This window comes from Montipora foliosa, chromosome 2 (genome assembly GCF_036669935.1).
Source record: "Montipora foliosa isolate CH-2021 chromosome 2, ASM3666993v2, whole genome shotgun sequence".
Classification (NCBI taxonomy): domain Eukaryota; kingdom Metazoa; phylum Cnidaria; class Anthozoa; order Scleractinia; family Acroporidae; genus Montipora; species Montipora foliosa.
The window spans coordinates 59,486,359-59,508,858 of record NC_090870.1 but is presented as its reverse complement, the minus strand read 5'-3'; the positions used below and the strand labels follow the sequence as shown (position 1 = coordinate 59,508,858).

Sequence of the window (22,500 nt, the reverse complement as noted above, 5' to 3'; positions counted from 1 at the left end):
TTTCAAATAATTCTTGGCTGTCACATTTCCAAATATTTTTTTACCCGAAGACTGTGCAGAGTTGAGTACAAATTAATACAAATAGCCAGACAACAGAGATCACAGATCCACTTAAGGTGTTCGATTCCTTCTAAATAACAGCACACTAGGTAAAATATTAGAATACAGCTCACTTTGATTACGGCTCGACGGGCGATAGATTGTTGTCGAAGTCATTACTGGTCGCTTTTAAGATTCTAGATATTTATTTTTCACCGCCTGTCTTGTTTATCCAATTGACGTTCCATTCGTGAGCTCCATAAGGGTATAATTTGTTTAAAGATGCGCTAAAACGCCATGCGCGTTACAATGACTTTCGACGCCATTGCAGGTTAATTAAATGTTCTCCTGTGGGCACCAGAGAAAGCTACACATTACCCCAACCCCCTCAAACCTAACAAAATACGCACAGAAGACTCTAGGCACAAGTTCCTAAACTTGCCACTCATTTCCTCGGTTCTCCTTTCCGCGCAACCCCGGCTTTCACAGTTACACCCTCACCAGCAGTTACTTCCCTTTATTTAAGGTTCCTAAAATTGAGCAACGCTTTTTGGTCTTTTAATCTTTAAAAATTGGGATGGTCCTTGGACTGATAGTCCACGATTTATATACGTCCCAAATATTACTGTACAATTTTGACTACGTTTTCTTTTCAACTATTCAGGGATTACGAGTGGTTACGTTTTTGCACTAAATCCATTTTAAGTGGTTCGATGAGCTTGTAGACGAATTCTAAAAGTAAACATTGTTACCTGTTACGAACCCGCATTTGACTGGTTGCCAATTGATAGCAGGAAAAAAAACAAAAACAAAAACAACGAAAGGATTTCCTTTGACCAATCTCAAAGACGCAGACAATGAAACGAACAGTTAACGGCAAGTGTTCAACGTACTGCGACACTTTTTGATCACGAAATGTACCCCTAGAAGCCCTTTCTCGAAAGTCCTGATAACCTCTCGGTCCCGAAAGGCCATTTCTGAAAATGCCTTCCGCTTGTTTTGATACGGTGGTCTTTAACATGATAAAAGAAAAAACAAAAAGCAAAATTATCATATGAATTTTGAGTCTCCGCTCTCAAGATACAGAGAGAATTGTGGCACCGAAAAAAAGGCCCGAAAAGTTGCGGAACACTCGAGAAATGTACCCCTGGTGTAGTACTTGCTGTAAAATATTCAACTCAGGTTCTACAGAAGAACTTTTTTCTTTTGGACATGCCTTTCGACAAATTAAAAACCAAAACTGTTACCACTCATTTCCACCATATGAAAACTGATAAGAGGGTGAATGATGAGTGTGTCGACCTGGAATCGATATGTCTTGCAACTACCAATACCCTAACGACACACGAGTGACGGCTCAGGAAGATCTGGATTACTATTTATATTTACACCCACAAAGGAACGAGTCTTTGAGGAATTGACGAACCATCACTCTCTTAATTCTACCACAACTGTGAACGTATTCAATTACTGTCACAGCAAATAACATTGACATTGTCTTCGATACAGTAACTTTGGAGGAAGCAAGGACTTCCCTCAGTTCTCTTAACCAATGAGAAAGGCACGACGACTGGCCTCACTAAACGCAGCCTGCAGTGGAGGCTTAATTTTAGTGGTCACGGGTTAAGCATAATCCTCCCCGGAATTTTTGGCCACCATCTTGAATTTCTGAGGCAGAGGAAGTTTGGGAAGAGGAGTAAAAGCGGGAGAGGTGAGGTTCTCTCGTCCCACTCCTTCCCAACATCCATCCAACATGGCGGCTCGATAAGACGCCTGCACTGCAGGCTACATTAAACGAAAAAGGGCTTCCGGTAAGTGAAAGGACAGCCGAAAATACATTTTAAGCTAGCCGGCAAGTCACAAATTCAAACTTGATGATGTGCGATCGTTCGAATGAAAGTAGTCCTGAGAAGGACACTTGTTGGTGACATTGACATTCCGACGACCAGAGCTGAAGTCATCTTCAGAGTCAAGTGACTTGACTATGTCACCAACAACAATCCCTCTCAGGACCACTCTCATCAGGTTTTGATATGACTCCTGGTCTCCAACCATTTGCTAGCTCAGAAATTAGTGACTCTTAACCTCTGCTAGAAAAATAACCCTGAAGCCGCTTAAAATGAGACGATATACTCGACATCGAAGAAGTTACTCAAGTCCGGGCCTGAAACAACACCAACTGAAATAAAAACCACCACCACAGACCTGCAGCAAATACGCGGCGTTCAGCAAAATGCATCTGAATCACATTACTTCATGTCACTCAGTTGCCTGCGGCCTGCATACATTCGTTAGCAGTTCTTCAGCTGGAAGTGTGCCCATGTGAAGCGATCGGATTTCTCAATTTTTGACCAGGCGCCATTCAAGAGCATATCAATGCAACCTTTCTGAATAGTGAAGAACTGCGAGACAGCATGTTCATGTGCAATCCATATTTAGCCCAAACACACCGGAACACTGGACAGACACCAACAGAAACGCATGATAACGACCAGCTTTTTGTTCTCAAGCTCTGTCACTTTACGGCAGCTGTCTACTTGTTCTTCAAGATTTCCACTTTGGGTACACATAAAGATCGGATTATCACAAATGCTCGTTCACCTTATATATAAATTCTCAGACTCTTTTTAACTCCAACGTATAAAAACATAGTGCTTGGAGTTAGTCGTTTGCAACGATAAAAAAATTATAGCTGTTCCAGCTTGTAGACCATATTGAATGTCTAAGGTTTTGCAACCCAGTCTTCCAGTACTTCTGCCACATCCATACGCGGAATGTCATGGAGAATTTCGATGAGCATGCCCACTGTTACCTTTTTGCGACACTGGGTGAAAATTTGGTCGGTTGGGTTTCTACCTTGCCCAATAAACTGTGTGGTATCTTTATCGAAGCCAAGCTTTTCTGCTACCATACGAAAATCATCAAAAAAGTCTCGTATTATGTTAAGTTTTACACAGATTTTGCTGTAAACAGCCAAGGGCAGGTCTCTCACTAACACTGCTTTCCTATCAGAAGTGGATTTTATTTGGATCTCGTCCTGTGGTTGATGGTGCCCTTTAGCCCGATGATCGCCAATTTGTGAAAGGTTGCAAGGTGATTGACGGCGACACCCTTGTTCCACCAGTGCTTCAGCTTTTGCTTGTTGAGAGTACAAGGGCAGGGAAATTATGGGAGGACCTTCATGGCAAGCGCTTTGAGAATCTGTCCCTTGAAAACGTCTGCTTGAAACATCTACGAATCGAAACAAATAGAAGGCTGTCTAGGTTATCAGGTTTGCATCAAAGAATACACCACATTACCTATGTTTATGAGAGTCTGAAATAATGCTTTTAAAGAAAGTTGTCAATAACGTTCAAAGCTAGAACTAATCACGGTCAGAATTGCTGGTTATCAGTGAGTGGGCCAAACGTTGGATACCAGTCAGTGGTGGGTAGCTGTTCTTTTCACGATTACGCTAGTCTGCGAGACAGTTCTTCACGATGTCAGCCATCTACCCATCTTTTTGGGAGAAAGAATTTCCTCTATCTAATTCTAGACAGACCTTATTCTGAAACTACTGCCCATTAAATCTCCTCACATTGTTACACTGTAAATTAGAGATAGATAAAAATACAACGTAACTTTTTTTCGGGTAAAATATTTATTTCGTAACATCATCGCAGCCAAGGATTGACTGAATTACGAACTACTTTACAATGCAAGTTCGTTAAAAAAGACCATATTTGTATTCTCAGTATTGGACTGGAACTAGCTTGCAATGGAGGCTGATGCAGGGGAATATATTAAAAAGGACTTGCATTTGAAAAGATTCCCCAGCATTAAGGTGGGCAGACACGAGCAGTCATGTTGCAGGGACATGTTGCAGCGACAAAAAACTTGTGTAGTTCAGACTGCGGCGACATGTAGCAGGGACGTGTAGCAGGGACAAAATCACATCATTTGCACACACATGAAAATGTTGCGGGGGTTGAACTTCATGGGACACGTCGCGGGAAATGTCGCTGCAACATATCCCTGAAACATGTACCTGCAACATTTTCATGTGTGTGCAAATGTTGTGATTTTGTCTCTGCTTCATGTCCCGTTACACGACCCTAATGCATTTCACCTCAGTGTGTACTACAAACCTTTTTGTCACTACAACATGTTGCTGCAACATGACCCCTCGTCTCTGCCCACATTTAGACTCCATTGCAAGCTAGTACCAGTTCAATACTGAGAATACGAATATGGTCTATTCTGAGTAATTCATTAGGATAAAATTATTCACATATGATACAAACACAACAACTTTCTAAAACCGCTTGGTAATTACAAATATGATCCATAATAAAAGTGTTCTTTAAGTGCTACTATGACCAAAAAATCAATGTTTATTTTTCTTTGGATTTCAAAACTATGTTAACTAAACAGTAAGTGTTAGTGACCCTATTTTTAAGCAATGATTTAAGAAAAGATACATGTAATGTTTATTTTAACTGGAATTTTTCTATTTAATGGTCCGCCATGACGAACTTTAAAATCTTGAGAGAGAGCTGGATCGAGGAGGAAATGACGTCAAAGAGTCAATAGTTTAAGAATGCAATGCGTGTGTACGCGCTGAATTTAATGTGCAACACGGGAGTTTCGGCCTTTCAGATTTTAAACTCGTGTTTTGCATATATAAGAAGCTGCGTTTACACGCTGAAAATGTAAGCTAGTCTGAGGTCCACTCGGTCAGTTTGGACCGTGATTCATGGCGGACCATGAAATCCAAAACTTACAATCAAAGTAAACAGCCTTTGGATAAAATCATTTTGCCAGTCAAGTGTTAAGCAATCACACTTTCAAAATCTGAAGAAAAAAAGAAAGTGATTTTTCGGTCATAGTAGCACTAGCCCTTGTTTCAAAACAATCTTTACCTTCTAAGGGGCAGCAAGTGCTAATCGGAATACACATAAAAGAGTACTTACCTTGCAGCAATAGACCATTTTACAGTTGTGGCTAAGTTACCAGGCCTAACAATGGAAGCGAGGCTGCCAGTGACCCTGTTTTGATACAAACCTTCATGCTTTTGTAATGTTAATATGGACTAATTAGCGTTACAATTTACATGATAAAAGCAGTGAGGTCTGTATCAATGCGAGGTCACCGGCAGCCTCGCAGCCATTCATAGGCTTGGTCACTGAGCAAACAACTGTAAAATGGCCTATTATTGTAGAATAAGGTGAATAAGCAGCCTTTCTAATTAAAGTTTTGTTAATGACACTAATGATTACCTCCACGTAAGGGTCTGAGACTAACATAGTGTTCCTCAACAATGTGTCCCAGTATGAGTAAGACAGCACTGCTGATAGGTGGAACTGGTGTAATGGGGCAATCATGGCTTGGAGTACTGCTGACCACCAGAATATCACACTCATAACAATTTGCTGCTGCCAGAAGAATAAGATGGTCTCCCCAGGTACCATCCTCTGCCATCTTTTGTAGATAATTTGTCCATGGTGGATTAGTAATGAAGCCAGCTAGCTCAGTGCCATCTGACTGCAAGAGGAGGAAAAAGAAAGAGTTTGATTGTCTACACTGTTTTGCTACTTGATACCTGGTATTACATTCTTAACATGAGCAGGGCTGGTGCAATGGTGGCACACACCTTCCACCAATGTGGCCTGGGATCGATTCCCGGATTCAATGCCATATTTGTTGTTTGTTGGTTCTCTACTCTGCTGTGAGAGGTTTTTTCCGGGGTACTCCAGTTTTCCCCTCTCAAAAACAAACATTTGATCTGATTTGTTCTGATTTCAGTTGATTTGTAGTTTCCCCAATTATTAGAGCACTCATGCACTTACTAATAACCATGAGACTTACATAAATTGATTACAGTATTATTATTATTATTATTATTATTATTATTATTATCAATCATTTCTATTTCTTTAATGTAAGTAAGTAAAATAAATAAAGTTGTTTTCTTCTTCTTCTTCTTCTTCTTCTTCTTATTATTATTATTATTTCCATTCCCATAACCACTGAGTTTGTTTCGTTTTCACACAATGATGACAGATTATGTACTAAATTTTACTTTTAAAAATCTGAATTTTAAAATTGTATCAACATTATTAGAGAAGCAAAAATGAGCTATCAAATTCCACATTGAAGGGCCATCATGTCACCTTTGTCAAGGTACACTGTAGCTAAAGAGACCCTAAAAAAACTCAGATTTTAACATTCTATTTTGTTTTCTGCGCCTTAAGAAACCAACACTAATGTCAGTAACTATTACAATTTTTGTTATTTTGTTACTTTATAGATATATTTGTTTGCAGTGTGCAAGCAACAGCGGCTGTCGGTATAAACAAAACAATGGCAACAACAATGTGGTTATTTTAACTTTAATTTAAAATAGCAAGAAGTTTCAATCAAAGTTAAGTTAACTATGAAGAGGTACAATCACTATTATTGCAGGTAACTGGTGCTATTACAAAAACAGCACTTTCTCCTGATTTATTTTAAGACCCTGAGAGTTGGTCCCGCCAGGGTTCAAAGCTGTGACCTCCCACATAGTTGTCCAATTCTCACCTAACTGAGCCAACCAGTCAGCGGTGGTAGAGCTGCAAGGTAGAGTTGAATTTGGGATCACTGCAGACAAATGCAGCTAGTGGTCAGTGAGAAGTTTGAACCTGGCACCTACAAATCTGTTTCCCAAACCACCAGGAAATGAACATAACCCCCTAAAAATCTTTTTAGTTGACACCTACCAATGAAGGATGTTGACGGAGGTATTCAACTAACTTTTTTCGTAGCTCTTGGTGAGTGATTACAATTTCCTTCTTGAATTTCAACTGATCACACAGTGCATGAAACATACAATTCCCTTTTCCTTCATTGCCAACAATGTGAAGACCCTTCTTAGAGGCGTTCATTTTCAATCCTTGTGACAAATCTGCTTTCTTGGTACAATTATCCGCATCATGATGCATTGCTTGCAACTTGGAGAAGGCTTGCTTCGCTGTAATAATTTTATAAAAACACAATTCTTTCATTGAGCACTTCTCCTTATTAATAACCATTTCTACAAATTATGTAGATTTACTATGTAAAAGTGTGTACTACGTACTTGTACTAACTGAATGTTATCAAACACAACCTATACACTAAGAAGATGCCAATGTTAACAATCGAGAAAGAGTGAAGCAAATACATAGATAAGTTACCGATGATAGAAAAAAGTCATGAGAAAATTGATGTCATCTTTGTAACTGCAATTCATTTCTTGAGCGCAGTTCAGTATTATGATTCATTTCATATAATTATCACTTCATTCCTTAATTTGAACTATATTCCTGACCATGAACTTACCAATACTAGTCTCCTTGGTTACAAGATCTACCACATCAAAGCGATCAATTTCCTTCAGTCCCATGACCAAATCATCAGTACTAAGGTCAGGTTTCCATCGAGCCAGCCATTCAAACATCATCTTGGTGGGACTCTTTGCTGTGGCTTTAGAAGTGTCAAATGCCCCATAAACTTCAAGTGGAATTTTCAGCCTGAAAGCTAAATGGCGCCAGTTCTTAACTGCTCGGATTTCTTTATTTAGACGTTCACCAATGTCTGCTAAAATTTCAGAACCATCCACAACTTCATCCCTCACAAAGCGGCTATCCTTTTCTGCAAGTTACAAAATCATTGCCAAGAGTACAGTAAACATCCATGTAATAAATTATTAATTAAGAAGCTTTGTTTTGGAAGATGCAACAAGACTGTGTAAACGATCAAAGGTTTGGTGTTTCAAAGTCAGGTCCGATTGATACTCCAATATTTAATGCTTGACTATGTTGCAGGTTAAATTTGATTTCAGGTCAATATTTTACAGTTGTTTGCTCATTGACCTAGCCTGTGAATGGCTATGTGGCCCCCTTTTATTGCATCCCAAATATGGGAAAACACCTTTTTTAGACAGTTCATAATAGACTGAATGCAAAAATGGCAGCCAAAAATGTATTTATTTCTTTATGGGCTAATTAGATTCACTAGCTAGCCTCACTCTCATGCAACATTTCATTTGTATTTTGTCCATGTGAACGAGGCTAGCGAGTCTCATTAGCACATAAACAAAAGGGTATTTTTTTGGCTGTCATTTATGCATTCCGTCTATAACCTACAATCAGTGGCAAAAGTAGTTGGGACGGTAGTGTCAGAATGGGCCTGAAAACCTCTCAGACATCAGAAACTAAGCACAACTGTCAAAATTCCACTGAAAGCTTCAAAATACAAGTCTTCCCCTCCCCCCAATCAATGTTGAAATAGACAAGGAAATGTATGTTCACTATTGGCAACATTGTTCTGGGGGGAAGGGGGAAATTTTTCAAACTCAGTAAGAAAACCAACTGCAAATGGTGAGTGTCCCAAAACTCTTGCCACTGATTGTAGATTGAAAACATTTCAATCTTGGTTAAAACAAATGGAGGTTGCAACAAAGTAACCTGAGGGTTAAATTTGCCCTGCAACATATACCATAAACAGTCCCGCAGATACGTCGCACACTGAATTTAGCAGCTCAAATTTTGGAAAAAGGTTTTTTGAAAGAAATCCAGAGAAATCCAAAGAAATCCAAAGTAGAGTCTTTAGAAGTCTTCTTCATCCCCTGTTCATCGAATGTAAACTCACTATTAACATTACAACAGAAAATACTCCAAGTCTTACCCACAATTTTAGCACTTTAACATAATGAACATCATTTCTACCAACTTTGACATATGATTGATCTATTTCTGGTATTTGATGACAGGAATTTCTTCATTTAACACAATTTTTCCACAGATTTTTGCATTACAAGAACATGACTGGAACATTCATAGATTTCTTCCAACGATTAATTTTCTGGAACAAAGGTGCGGCTTATCTGTGGGTGTTTACGGTACACACAAATACACATACAGGTGTAAAGCCTAGTTTTCATATGTCAGGAAAATCCCAGATGATTGGGGATTTCGCAGTTTTCTGACCATCCCAGATTTTGCCAACATATCAGAAAATTGCCGAACGCTTGTCCAGGATTCTCCCGATAGTGACTTTGGCGGGAAATGGAAAGAGTGCCAAAAATTGAAATCTGCAATTTAGAGGATTGGTAATGAGCTAAAAACCATCACTGACGTCTCCAACAGTACGAATTTGTATGTGGGGAATGATCGCCAACGATTGCAAAAATCTGGGACACGTCAGCAAAATAGAAACACTTTCAATTTTCCCAGTTCGTCCCGACCATCCCAGATTATCGGGGATGTCTACGATTTATGCTTTTCATTAGTTGGCAAAATCTGATGCGGTTGGGAAACTGCGAAATCCTCGATTGTCTGGGATTTTCCAGACATGTGAAAACTGCAATTGTAGGCTTAAACATAGAGCTCTACATCTTTACATACATAAAAATTATTAATATGGTCTGGATAGCACGAGTGTTACTAGTATTATTTTTTAAAAATACAACCACACTTTGAGTGGTTGAAACTCGAACTCAACAAACAAGTTGATCATGTCAGTTTAGCATTACACTTTTAAACTTTTACTGTTATGTCAGTTGTGTTCTCTATAATACTGTTGGTTCGTTTGAATTTTACCTACTTGTAACAAACATTTAATCTACAAAGAATCATTGTATTGATGGTTATATATTAAACACTTAATGACTGGTCCCGAGGGAAACAGTTCATTTTTTTTCCCGAGAATCTCAATGTTTCCCCGAGGCGCAGCTGAGGGAAACATTGAGATTCGAGGGAAACAAAATGAACTGTTTCCCAAGGGACCAGTCATTAAGTGATTTGTTATATTGCAAAACAAATGGGTCAAACATTTTGAAAAAAGCGCTCAGATTCCAGCGACAACATCAGGCCACCTGCAACTGCACGCTCTGATCATGTGCAACAGCGGTCAACATTTCGCGGGTAACAGTGAACTGTTCCCCGCTTGACGTCATAGTTTTCGCACTGTTGCCCGCTCATGGCATTTGGCGGTAAACAGTTTCATTGTGAAATGTCATGTGACCATCAACTAGCCAATGAATGGGCGCGCTGTAGCGGGAAAAACTCCAGCTATATAACAAATATATATATATGAATTATCTTGTAAAAACATTTTAATGTTACACTCACTATGGCTGAAGATGATGTTTGAAACATCGAAACATGTTCCGTAAATTGAAAGGTGTGATTGTATTTTTAAAAATATTAATAAAATTAATAGTTTTCAACTCAATAACATCCCCCTTTGGTGACGGATATGATATGAGCAGTATTCAGCACTACTCCACCAACCTTCAAAACCAAGCTTTTTCAAAAGAGCAACAAGGTCTTTCCTCTGCATGATATGAAAGTGTTCAACTAACTGCCCCATTGTCAAATAACGAAGGTTCTCGTCAGTCTGCACATGGAGAAACAGCGCTCCTGTTGGTCCAGATCCACGCATTCCAAACTGCTCCGTGATTTTTTGTGGAATCTCAAACTGAGTTGCCAGAGATTTCCAGTTACCAATTGTTCTAGATTCAATGTCTAGCTTGGAAGACAGCAGAGCAATCAGTTTTGGTTGACCATTGACGAAATCACTCAATGGGTCCTCATCTCTGAAACCAGCTGATGCTGCATAAATATGATATGATATAAATCTCACTGCAGCTAGTGCAAGTAATTTTATACTCCCCTTAATCCATTGACCCCTGGGAGTGAGACTTGACAAATTTTACTCTGTCTATTGCCAGACAATTTTATTCATCAACTGGTAGCCTGCATAGCAACATTCCTGTTGGATAGAAGAGCTTCGAAACAATTTTCCACAAACTGTCTGCGCGAAAGTTGGGCAAGAGACTGAGGGAAAGCTTGCAAGAAGTCCCTCTGTTTTTGAAAAACGCCCATGTTTTAATGGTTGACTTGACACACGCTGATTGACGTCTTATTAACAAATTAGCCAATAACAGATAACCATGTTAACACATGTTGAATTCCGTCAAAACAAACCGAGGCACCCCTCAAGGAAACAACAAGCCATCAATGAAGAATTTGCCATTGTAATTTTAAAGATAAATTTGTAATGGCAGCTTCTCAGCCGGGTACAACTGGTTATGTTTCTTCCGAGAATTTGTTTAAACCATCAAAAAGAAAAGAAACTTACGGACAAATTTTAGCTGATATTTGCAGAGTGGTTGAAATAGAAGTTGTTGAAAACAACAGCCAATTTTCAGAACGTGTAAGCAATCGGTGGGCTCGTAAAATATGAAATTTAGGAATGTAATAAGTACACAGTTTGATGGGTAGTAAGCCCGTTAAATGCAAAACTCCACCAAAGCTGACCATGAAACCATTCAGGAGGTTTTAGTTTATTTCAGTGCGACTTGCTGCAGAGTGGTTGACGAAATGAATCGAACTAAATCTCCTGGAAACTTCCTTGCTAGTTTGATAATCCACAGTATGTTTTTCGTCAAATCATCACGAAATCGTAGATGAAATGGCAAGTAAAAGTGCTTAAAAAAATTGCATGACTGTACAAAGGAGCCGCTTTCTTCTCACAATATGAGAAGATTTAACAAGGGAGCTGCATAATTGTGTTCATCTTGTCTCAATCCATGATATAGGACTCAAGTTTACATTGGGCAAGGTAAGCAGAGAATTTGATGAATACAGTTTATTTCCTTAATCCTTAAACGTATGGATTATGCCAAAGTTTTCTTAAATAACGAATGTTTTGCTTTTAGTGAATTATGGAAACGCTTAATTGTTCATAGCACCTTCAGCTGATGCATAAATAATATTGAATTTCCCTTGATGGATATCGTCCAAGCAGTCCAGATTTTCAGTTATATCAGAGGCTGTCATTCCCATAGAATTTACCTCAACCACTTACTTGAGGAATGATCACGTATGATGCTTTGAAATGGAGAAATCACGATGATACTCGGGAAGCCTGTTCTTTGTTTTCTTTTATTTCAAACTCTGCATATCATGACATGACAAGCATCTGAAAAAATGAGCTTTTTCCAAATCCTTTTGGAAAAAAGGCCATTACATCTAAACAGTTAAAGAGATGGCGCATTGACATTTCTTGTACCCTTTTCAATGTAAAACCAAGACCCGGTTCGCTCAGTTTCAAAACATGATTCAAAAATAGGGGGTCTTCTTGCAAGCGTTCCCTCAGTCTCTTGCCCCAACTTTCGCATGGCCAGTTTGCAGAAAATCATTTGAAAGCTCTTCTGTCAAACAGGAACACTTGCTACGCAGGCTAATCAACTGGGGGCATCCTAAGGCATTTGAGGTGTCATTGGGTTAAGAATGAAACTGAGTAATTCAAAAACAAAATAAATCCTCTCAAGAAAGGGTACAGACTAGAACTACTTCAAACAATGAAGATACCATAGGTAGATCATTTTTGCACAACTTTGCAGCAGTTACAATCTATATAATTCCATTTGCATGCAAACTTTCCAACACAAAAAAAGGCTCCAGGAAGAGATGGGGTACTGCACGGCCAGAAAATTTTAAGCATGGTCTACCTCTTCTAGAATGCAAAACAATTTCTGGAAAAAAAACACAGTATGGTACAACTTTACCTTTGTTTAAAGTTTCCACAAGATCATTTCGATATATAGCCTTGAGCTTCTCCCTCAAGTCAACAACTTTCAAGTCAGGTTTATTGGTGAGAAAATTAAACAAGTCCTCCGTTGGGCTATGTTCTGTGTAAAGGTCAAATTTTCTGGTTTCTTCAATAGGAACATTCAAGACAAAGGCTAAATGCTTCCAACATTTGATAACTCGACTCTCTCGGTCAAGGTATTTGGACAGTTTCTCCAAGAGAAGAAGATTCTCTGTTACAGCTTTGGAAACCAACTGAATATCAACTGAAAGGAAAAGGAACAAAACTACATTATCAAACCAATAGTGAAAGACCAAAAACCACTCAAACTCATGATTAACCTTACTCCATAAAGCACATGATTTTTAATAGAAGCTTGGTGAATGTTTTCTTTGAATTTTTTTGCCTTCAGGGGTAGGGTTAGTGTGATGTTCAAGCAATCACCTCTCACTTATGTTTTGGGGTTTGATTCTCAAATCATTCTCAACCTCTAAGTCAAATGTAAGTAGAGTTTGTAGGTTCTCTGCTCTGCACATGAAGGGTTTTTACACAAGGTACTCTGAATTTTGCTCGCACTAAATCACAAAACAGGGCTCGAAATAACGGCCGGTCAACGGACAATGTCCGAACTGATTTGGGAGTTGACCGGTAAAACTTTCGTCTTGCCGGTCATGTTGACCGGTCACATTTGATCGTTTTGAAAATGAAATAAATTAAAATTTCCATGCTGTTCAGTTGTTTCAGTTGTAGCAAGTCGCTGTGTATTGTCATTTGCGGAACTTTGATCTGAAATCCTGGGTGAAATGCAACAAGAACCGTTGTTTACAATTCGGGCATTGAAAACAGACATTGGGGTTCACGCACTTCCAGTCACACAAGAAATCATTATATTTGCAGGCATTTACTGTGCATTGACTTATTTACAAATTTAATGCGTACAATAACGATATTTAACATGTTGCGGGTTAGTCTTTACTCTTGCAGACAGTGTACCTATTAATAAACATAAGCTTATTTTCATTTTGCTGCTGTAATTTACTTTTGTTGTTGACAATGAGTGCTTTAAAGTGCTATAAGCTCAAAGCAACAAAGTTTTTGGAAATATGTAATGCCAGTTTTGATTTATGGGCCCCTGTTTTAGAGTTATTTATTTTATATGATTTGACAGGCCAAAAACGGTATGTGAGCGAGCTAAAATGAATTTGGCCGGTCATCGTGTCCAGAGACTCCCCGGAAATTATTTCGAGCCCTAGCAAAACATTTGCCTGCTTTACTGTAATTTGTTTAATACAAAGTATTCTCGTTTGTCTCACGATGTGGTCACTTGTGATGTAGATCACAATGTTTTGACTGCATACTGCTAGTCTTCATCAGGCGCTGAGGTCGACTGGTTACGCGTCACCTTTTAAGCAGGATGCTCCACTGTGATTGGTTGGTTTTCAGCAGCTGTGATTGCTGCATTTTGATCCTCGCTGTTTCAGTTTGTTGTTCCTTCAGCGTTTGCCTCACAATGTGTTCACTTGTGATGTGGATCACAACGTTTTGACTGCATACTGCTAGTCTTCATCAGGTGAAGAGGTCGACTGGTTACAAGTCACCTTTTAAGCAGCTGAGATTGGTGCATTTCGATCCTCGCTGTTTCGGTGTTGTTCCTTCGGCGGTCCGCTGTCGTAAAATTCTCCTGTTCTTGTGCTCCTTGATCGTGGGCATCCATGCTTCTGGAATTTCTATTCCACTATCCCTGTTGATTTTGTTAGGGTGAAGTCTTGTGTGAATCGCCTCCTCGACAGCAAACCACCGAAGGAACAACACACCGAAACAACAAGGATTGAAATGCACCAATCACAGCTGCTGAAAACCAACCAATTCCAGCGGAGCACCCTGCTTAAAAGGTGACGCGTAACCAGTCAACCTCATCGCCTGATAAAGTCTAGCAGTATGCAGTCAAAACGTCACGATCTACATCACAAGTGACCACATCGTGAGACAAACAAGAATACTTTATTATTATTGTACTTCACCACAATGAATAACAGCAACCTTTTTTTACGACTCTAATTTGCTTGTTTCAAAGATTCCTAAATAATCAGAGCACTTGTACTCAACCATATAGGCTGGAGACATAAAGCATTACTGTGTAAACAAAGAGCTTCGCAGAGAAAGCTGTCAGAGATATCCCCTGCACTTTGGAGCTCTCCAAAAAAAGCTCTATATATGACCAAGAAAGGACAATTTCACAAGGGCTACTTTGCTCAGCAGCAAAACAGAGCTCAATGTTGTTTTAGGGGCAAGGATGGCACAGTCCGTTAGTGTGCAGCCTTGGTACAAGATGTCCTGAGTTCAATCTTCCGATCTCACATCCTTGATTTGACTTCTTTCCTTTCAGTGTTGTTTAAGTAGCTTTTACTACATGTACCTCTAAAATGGATCTCTGATGGAGAGGGGGGAGTATAATGAGCACACCGCTGACCTTGGTTTGTCAGTTGAATTACTGTTACGAGCTATCAACATTAAATATGGTTACTTTACTTTACTTTAAGGTGGACTGTTGCAATTCTAAATGTGACGATCACCTTTGAGTTTTCCTACTTCTTCTAAAACACTCCTTTCAGTAAGACCTTGAACAAACTGCATCGTTGATGGAGTACTGGATTCTATCTTTGACTGAGATGTTGGTGGAATAGACTGATTTAAGGTATTAGTATCCAAGATGTTTGTGTTCTCCGTCTGTTCTTCACGAAAAGAGTTCTGTGAGCTTACGTCATCTCCTGTAGTGGGTAATTTGGACTTATCTTTGCCTGATGAGCTGTCTGCATTTTGGTCATACATGAAGTCATCCTCATGGTTTATGTCAGAGATTCCATTTTCCCCAGAATGAGGGGAATCAGTGACATCTTTTTCAAATGATCTTGATACCTCTTCTTTAGGTGGGAGCTTGTCAGCAGAATTCAAGACATTCATTGGGCTGCACAATCCACTGCTAACAAGGTCAGTTTGATTTCCTGTAAGGGTACTTACAGGAGCATTGCAATTATTGGTTATATCTGACTCAATATCATGGGTTGGTCCATTGCCAAGAATTACACTTTGATCACCCAGAACAGTCAAGTCAGAGACATTATGACTGGCTATATGTGGCTGGTCTGGTAGCATGGAGTCATCAGTAGTTGAGAATTTATCAGTTGAAGCATTGCCAGAATTTGTTGTAGTTTCATTTTCAGGTGACTGGGTAGAGAAAAGTGAACATGGTGTTTTAGCATCAGTGACACTTTGACCAGCTTTCTTATGGTGTCCATCATAATCAAGACTACTTGATAAGGGACTTGTATCATTTTGATTTTTCAAATCTGAATGAAGCTTTTTGGATGTTATATGGTGCATTATATCCTTTTTATGACAGTTTCTTGTCTCTCTATCTGCAAAAAACAACAGTTCTCCTTCCTTCGATTCCAGTGTGTGGGCATTTTCGGCAGGTTCTCCTTCTGGGATTGAAGAGTCACCGTCAAAAGCTGGGTTTAACTTGACACTATGTTTTTTCTTTGCTCCACTATCATTTCCAGCCCCCTTTCCATGTTTATTTCCCATTTGAGAGTCCATGAGAATAATGTGAAGCTGTTCCAATTCAATGCTACATATACAGCAGAGTGTTCACCTGAAAGATACAAAAATGGTAAAAGAAAATCAAAAATCGATTCTAGCTGAATTACTGGTAGCCTTTTTTTAGGTAGAATCTTATATTAAGGAAATGTAATCATTGTAATCACCCAGACGAATATTGCATTTGGTATTTATTTCATATAGTGAAAAGATGGAGAAAACTTGTGTAAATGGGTAAACATTTGCATCTGTTATAGTCCATCTGGTACAATGTATTAAGAAGGGCACAAGATGGATAACAAATTATTATTATTATACTTCTAGATCAATGATCATCAATAGACTTTAAGGTGTCTGGCAGGATGTATTAAAAAGAGTATTAACTTGTAGATATGCTACATTCATAATGGATGAATACTATTAATGCTTGGCAAAGTTTATCCACAACAAAAATATTAATATGTTTCCCCAGTAAACAATTAAATGATCAATACCATGTTCAATGTGAAACAGGTTAAAATTACTGCAGCTTCAATTTCTGATTTGATTTACAGTCGACCTCTTCAATTAATACTGTATTACCCCCAATTAATAATAATTGTGCTCAGTTGGAGACTTCAACAAAGTGTGAGGGTTAGGGTTAGTGAAAGTGACAATAATGATGATGAATCGATGATGATGATGATGATGATGTACAGTTATTTCTATGAAGAAAAAGAAACCATCAACACCACCATCACCACAGCATGACACATCGAGAATAACAAACAAACCATCATTATTGCTAATTGCACCCACAGGGATTTTGTCCAGAGGCAAAATCCCTGGAAGGAGGTATCATTGTAGTCCGCCATAAAGTGATATAATATCATACATAATATTATAGTTTGTATACTAGACAAAATCCTGATTTGCCAGAACTAGGCATGCACAGAATAAATAGGTATGATGATGTTTTCAAACCAAATGCCCACAAGTAAGTCTTGGTACTAATGACGTTGAGCAGAAACCGGTCAAGACGTAACGTCACAATCTTCATTTAGAGGGTTAAACATTGTTGAAAATAACTTGCGATCTGTAATGAAGGGACACACGTTACATGGCCTTCAATCGAGCATTGGAGCAGATATTCGAAGAGTAGGAAAAAGCTTTTGTCCACCTATGTCTCAAGTCTGTTTTACCACAAAGGGCTAGTAAAGTGACTAAATTATCTTCTCGTGACGAGGAAAATCCTCCTAAATTATTTGGGATGCACCACGCATGAACCACTGACTTTTTCGGGAAACAAATTTTCAGACACAAATCACTGTTGAGGGATGGAAAGAATCAGTCCAAAACCAGCAAGAGCAAGATTGTAGAATACCCGTTCACTTATCGGGGTTTGTCACAGTTCTGCCATTGCAGTCCACAGTCACTAATTAAGATAACAAGAGCTTGGGGATGGAGTTGATCAAAGTTCTGACACCACTGACCACTAAGAGCAGTGAACACTAATGAGAATTAATAAAAACTTCCAAATTGAAAACAACCTCTACAGAATATATTGCTTGTTCTTTAAGTCATGTACGCAAGGAAGCCTGTCAACTTGCGGTCACTCATTATCACTACAGGACTGCGGAACACGATGGCAGTCTACTTGAAAGAAAGAAGAAAGAAAGATCTGATCTGCTAATCACCCTTTCTCGCAGTCGGAGACTGAATAACTAAGGGCACAGCTCAACGAGGTCAGGCCGAAGGAGCTGTGCTGCCGGCTAGGCGCTCGGCCCCTGAACACGACCCATGTATGACCTCGGAGCACAGCACCACAGCCTGATGGAATAGGCCGGGAGTCGATTTTGAGGAGGGAGGAAAACCGGAGTACCCGGAGAAAAACCCTCGGAGTCAGATTGAGATCGACTGAAACTCAACCCACATACGACCCGAGGCCATAGTTGAACCTGGGTCACAGAGGTGGGAGGCACGGTTGATGACCACTAAACCACCCTGACAACTAAACCACCCTTGACTTACATGTAAAGTCTGCAACTTGGCAGTGAACAGGTATTCTAGAATTGTTCCCAAGCGTTGTTCAAAAACGATAGAAGATAAACATTATAGCGATTCTTAAAGTATTTACAAGGCAAACGATCGGTGTGGTTCCAAAACTTAACATATTAAAAGGTCGCGACAGTATTCCGTCCTGAAGTGGTTGTTGTTCTTAAACACTACTGTGGATTCAGTTTCAGTTCTTTCAAGGTGTGGGTAGACTTTCAAATAAATTATACCAACATAGGAAACTCATAAGTATGCAAAACCATGTCATGGGTAGCTGCATTGTTTGGGATTGTAAATACTCTCTACATTTCTGAATTCTACCAGAAGAGTTCTTTTACACAACTTCCTCACTCAATGTGCTTATCACTAATAATAAAACATTTCAGTTCCTTCATAAAGTTAGATTTTTACTATTCATTTGGTCATAATTTATTTCGGATTATACAATCCAGATCACGGACATCTAAATAAAGTATTGACATTAAACTGTGCAACATCAGTGGTTATTTCATTTCATTACTCAAGACTGACAAACCTCATCTCTTGCAGAAAACTACATAATTTTTTTAAAAATGGTGGCCACATTACTGTAATATTGACCTTAGGTTTCCTTCAGTTTCTATTTCGCCTGGTATATCACAGTGTTTGCCATGATCAAACCCTCTACTCCTTACATTTTCGACGACACCAAACTATGCAACACTCTTTTCATATTCAGTACTGATTTGTTCTTTCCCATTTGATTTGTCCTTCTGTCAATAAATTATTAATAGCCTTATGCTAAAGGCGCTACATTTGTAAATGGCCATTCCTTTACTTGAGCCCTGGACACATTGCGTTCTGTGTACAACTACAGTATACTTACTGTATTACTGTGACATATATAAGGGGAGGGTTAACTTAGTGTTATGATATCTATTATCATCTATTAATGCATTTATTTACAGCCATTAGAGCTAAGCTTGAATGTAGATCCCCTTGTGAACATCTTTGAATGCCATGTGTAACATAGCAGCCAAGTATATTGAGAATAGTGTTGGAGCCAAAACACAGCCCAAATGAGGCATGGTGCTGATCTCTTCAACGTATCACACTTCAAAGCTAAATCCCGCACTACTAAACACTTAGTTCGAGAGTTGCTGTTTGCTGATGATAGCGCACTGGTGGCACTGGAAATGCAAAGTCTACAGAGCTGTGGTACTGTCAACCCTCCTATATGGCGTAGAAACTTGGACTATTTATAGAGCCCAAGTTAAGAAACTGCACGCTGTTATGATGAGGCAATTGAGGGACATCATGGGCATCAAATGGCATGATAAGATCACAAATGCTGAAGTCCTTAGGCGTGCAAACCTTCCATCCATGGAGGACATTCTTGCTGAAAAGAACCTAAGATGGTTAGGCCACGTTCATAGGATGGATCATGACCAACTCCCTCGCCAACTGCTGTATTCACAACTCTGTTCTGGAAAGCGCAATCAGGGAAGGCCAAGGCTGAGATTCAAAGATGTAGCAAAGAGAAACATGCAAGTGAGGAAGATCCCAGTCTAATAATAAATGTCTAATAATATTGCAAATGTAAGTAATGATTTTTTTAGCTTTTCCCTTTTACCCATTTCGGCCTAATACATTTAACTATCTAAGCCTCCTTCAAACCACAGACTCTCACTGGAATAAATTTAAACTAGCCAGGAAACAATTACACAAGAACTTGAATAGGTCCAGGAACAATAAAATTTTATTATCATTATCTTTCTGACTTTCTTGGTGACTCTATAAAACAAAACCCAAAGGCTTTTTGGTCACACAGCAAAAAGCCAGGAAAAGAGGGCACAGATACCCAAGACTTCAAAGTTGGAAATGAAGTGTTTACTGAACCGAGAGCTTAGGCCGAAGTGTTAAATAGTCAGTTCCGCAGTGTTTTCAACAACAAAGAAACAGAGAATATCCCAGATCCTGGTGAAAGCCCTATTCTGACCGTTGGAACAACAAATATCACCACCAGTGGAGTTGAAAAGAAATATCAAAGGTTCTTACTGATATAATATCAAGATTGTATTGATACCGGAACTGTGCCTAGCCAATGGAAACACGCAAAATGTATGTGCCATTCAGAAGAAAGGAAAGAAATCGAATCCATCAAACTATAGGCCTGTGTCACTTACCTGCATTGAATCAAAGGTACACGACCACTTTCACAATATGGAGTGCTTGATTACTAACATGGCTTTAGGGCGAAACGATCAACAGAAACACAGCTCATGTGTACCATTCACATGTGACATAACATTAGTGCTACCCAGTCTAGCAAAACAATTCACGCCGCAATCCTCGATTTCTCAAAAGCATTCAACAAAGTTGCCCATCGCCAACTCTTGAAGAAACTTGATTATTACGGAATTCATGGCCCACTACATGACTGGTTCAAATTGTTCCTAACACAGGCTACCCAGTCAGTGGTAACTGAGGGGACATCATCTGCCCCTGCAGTTACGACATCCAGTGTTCCCCAAGGAACAGTCCTGGGACCGCTACTGTTCTTAATGTATAAAAATGATTCCCCTGATGATCTTAACTCTACTGTTAGACTTCTTGCTGATGATGCCCTGTTATATGGGACAATTTGTTGTGATGAAGACACAGCTGATCTCCAATGTTGTATAGATTAGACGACTGGCAACAAAAGTGGAAGATGGAATTTTATCCTTCAAAGTGCAAGGTCATGTGTCTTACAACCAGGAGAGATCCACCAAAGCGGGAATACGTATTCTGTCAAGAAATCCCAGAAGAAGTGGAAGCTTACCCTTATCTGGGGGCAGTGCTTGATAACAAAATGAGGTGGTCACCACATATTGAAACAATCACATCTAGGGCAAATAAGGCTTTAGGACTTATCAAGGGAAACCTGTGGAACTGTCCGAAGTCAGTGAAAGAAACTTTATTATTATATAGATACTGATGAAGTACCAGGATTTCTCCTTTTACTAAAAAATCATATCTTCACCGCACGCAGTGAACATACCATTTTTATCTTTCACATGTGAGGATATAGGTGTCGTCACGGTAACCAACACGATTAGTCAATAAAATGCGAGTTCGTCTTCATTTTAAGATACTTTTGTGCTTCAGTATAATGCCTCTCTACTACATTAACATTTTTATTGCAAAATTTTACATTATATTGATTTGCTTTTCATAACTTTCATATCTTGTTTCATGTTACACAACATGCGTGTTTTAGCGGTTGCTGACCACTTTTTCATCATTTTGAAAATGAAAAAAACAAGTTGTTTTAAATCTGGACATTTCATCAATATCTATATAATAAACAGAACATTACATGACCGCTTGGGGATACAAATTTTATCTTCTCGTGCTGAAAGTATCTCTCACTCGTTCGCTTCGCTCACTCGTGAGAGATACTTTCAGCACTCGAAGATAAAATTCGTTTCCCCGCGCGGCCATATAATATCCTCTATACGTCGAGTGTTTGCAATGTTAACATCTCTCGAACGATGTCCGCTCAGGCAGACTCTACAAATTATATAGCATGCTTACATACCATGCATACATTACTTTACATATATGGTGGTATACAGTCATGCCATTACAGAAACCGTGTATACAACACTTGTGAAACCAAAACTACAGTATGCCTTGTAGCGCATGGGACCCACACTACCAGAAAGATAAAGCCACTCTCAATAGGGAACAGCGGAAAGCAGCCCGCTTTGTCGCTGCAAATTACGATTGAACAACGAGCGTGACCAAAATGCTGCAAGACCTACAGTGGGACACACTTGAAAGAATGAGATGACACGCAAGGTTCTCCACTATATACAAGATGTGCGACCGCCTCCTAGATGGGAACTGGGTGGACTATTTGATAACAAGCAGAGAAAGGAGAACTTGGGGAAGCCACGATTTTAAATTCATTGTTTCAAAAGGGACATAAAGATGTTTTTAGACTTTCTTTCTTCCCCAGTATAATAGTTGAATGGAAACAACTTCCAGAGGAAACTGTTTCCAGCCTTGGAATCCCTCTATACTTTTAAAAGAAACTCTTGTAGTTTAACTTTTACCAGTAGCTTTTAATACTTTTTTAATACTAGTTTTAGCTTTTCACTATTATTTTGTATGTTTTTGATGTCCAAGAGGATTTTTGCCGATAAAACAATATTTAGATTTAGATTTAGACTCCGGACAGCAGTATGCATTTGGCAGACACCAGCA

At 39.1% G+C, this 22,500-nt stretch overlaps 1 protein-coding gene across 3 annotated transcripts in view; it reads right to left on the bottom strand.

Moving 5' to 3' along the window:
* LOC137993721 (uncharacterized) overlaps window positions 1–22,500 on the bottom strand; it is a 23,410-nt gene that overhangs the window by 4 nt on the left and 906 nt on the right. For 2 of the 3 annotated variants that reach the window (XM_068839704.1, XM_068839706.1), the window contains exons 2-8: window positions 15,210–16,288; window positions 12,614–12,901; window positions 10,332–10,652; window positions 7,378–7,689; window positions 6,777–7,027; window positions 5,298–5,562; window positions 1–3,270 (exon numbers count right to left, since the gene is read on the bottom strand). The exon at window positions 1–3,270 is cut by the window's left edge and continues 4 nt beyond it. In XM_068839704.1, the coding sequence (XP_068695805.1) occupies window positions 2,762–3,270; window positions 5,298–5,562; window positions 6,777–7,027; window positions 7,378–7,689; window positions 10,332–10,652; window positions 12,614–12,901; window positions 15,210–16,233 (2,970 nt within the window). In that variant the 5' untranslated portion in view covers window positions 16,234–16,288 and the 3' untranslated portion in view covers window positions 1–2,761. Of the gene's footprint in view, window positions 3,271–5,297; window positions 5,563–6,776; window positions 7,028–7,377; window positions 7,690–10,331; window positions 10,653–12,613; window positions 12,902–15,209; window positions 16,289–19,620; window positions 19,762–22,500 lie in introns of all 3 variants that reach the window. The other variant, XM_068839705.1, reaches the window with a different exon arrangement.